This window comes from Penaeus monodon, chromosome 20 (genome assembly GCF_015228065.2).
Source record: "Penaeus monodon isolate SGIC_2016 chromosome 20, NSTDA_Pmon_1, whole genome shotgun sequence".
Taxonomy (NCBI): Eukaryota; Metazoa; Arthropoda; class Malacostraca; order Decapoda; family Penaeidae; genus Penaeus; species Penaeus monodon.
Genome location: NC_051405.1, coordinates 23,086,353 through 23,087,683, shown reverse-complemented (window position 1 = coordinate 23,087,683; position 1,331 = coordinate 23,086,353). Strand labels below are relative to the sequence as shown.

Sequence of the window (1,331 nt, the reverse complement as noted above, 5' to 3'; positions counted from 1 at the left end):
GTCATTTATCTGTCTATATTTCTGGCTATCTCTCAATCTCCCCTGATTTTTGAAATTACAGGTTGATGAAGATGTTTCCGATGATGGATTGGAGTTTTGCCTTCAATGCAGTAATACAGGAGCCACTGATCCACACACTGCTCTATTCCACACAAAGTACAGAGGACCAGATTACTCTTTCCTCCTCCGGGACCTTAAATCAGGGGAGTCATATCTATTGCGTGTGGCATCCCGTCGCGAGGGGTCTCGTAGCTTTGGCCCATGGAGTCTTACACAGTCTGCTGTAACTACCATTCCTCATTTTAGTAAGTTAAAAATGATGTTTCTGTTGTATATGAGGAAAGTTCTTGTATATATTGCTTGGAGTATAAAGAATACACTCTAACATCTTTAGTATTTTGTAGATGTATCTTGTAAAAGTGATTTTAGAATGTGACATTGATTTTTCACATGTTTAGATTCCTCTTAAAGAAAGGTAAATATTTCATGGATGACTTTAACTGGAAGACTAATGGATCATTCATGTTAATTGCATGGAATAAATCATATCACAATAAGTATGCATATGTCTTTACTATATGTTTTACATGTATTTTATAAAGGGTGGCAAGAGGATGGATGCTCTGGTTGGAGCATGGCAGATGAAGGGAGACTGGCCACTAAAGTGACGAGTGACCTGGAAGTTTTGCATTCAAAGGGGCCTCTTATTACTCCTGGTACCTCAGTTTTATTCAAGGTAAGGCTACTGCTTGGGACTGATTTTTTAAACTGTAGAAAGGCATGCTGAAGATTTGGAGAGATTATTATTTTTAAAATATTGTATATAAATTTAGAGGGATTTTAGAATATTAAGGAAAGTTATCAGAGTTTCAGACCATTTCCTCTGTTTCTAGGCAGTTAGGTTACCCATACTCATCATTTTTTTTTATATGTAATCAAATTTTCGAAATATCAATGACAACTAGATATCTTGTAGTTTTTACTTGAGTCATAGAAATCTAGGTCAATGAACTCTAAATTAGTCTTTCTAAGGTCCTTTGCACAGGGTAATCTGGGTAATACTTTTCACTTCATGGCAAAATATTCAGTGATACCAGATGACAACTAATCCTGTTGTGAGCTCATTTTCTGGCAGTCAGTCATTTTTGGGAGCCTGCTTGTGTGTGTGAATGCAATCTGATCTTGCCAAACTGTACTTGAAATTTTACTAGTCATGAATGGGTTAAAGGTATTAAGGTTTGGGCAACCTTGTTCTTTGGTATTGTCTGTAATCTCCACTGGCAGTGGAATTTAATCAGTTAAGTAGTTTTGCCCATGAAATTCTATAAGCC

General features: G+C 36.5%; 1 protein-coding gene across 1 annotated transcript in view; it reads left to right on the top strand.

Moving 5' to 3' along the window:
- The window catches only part of LOC119585708 (cytokine receptor-like factor 3), a gene marked incomplete at its 5' end in the record, with an annotated part of 6,192 nt that overhangs the window by 2,671 nt on the left and 2,190 nt on the right, over positions 1–1,331 (top strand). The window contains 2 exon segments of the mRNA XM_037934388.1: positions 62–305; positions 603–736. Coding sequence (XP_037790316.1) covers positions 62–305; positions 603–736 — 378 coding nt within the window.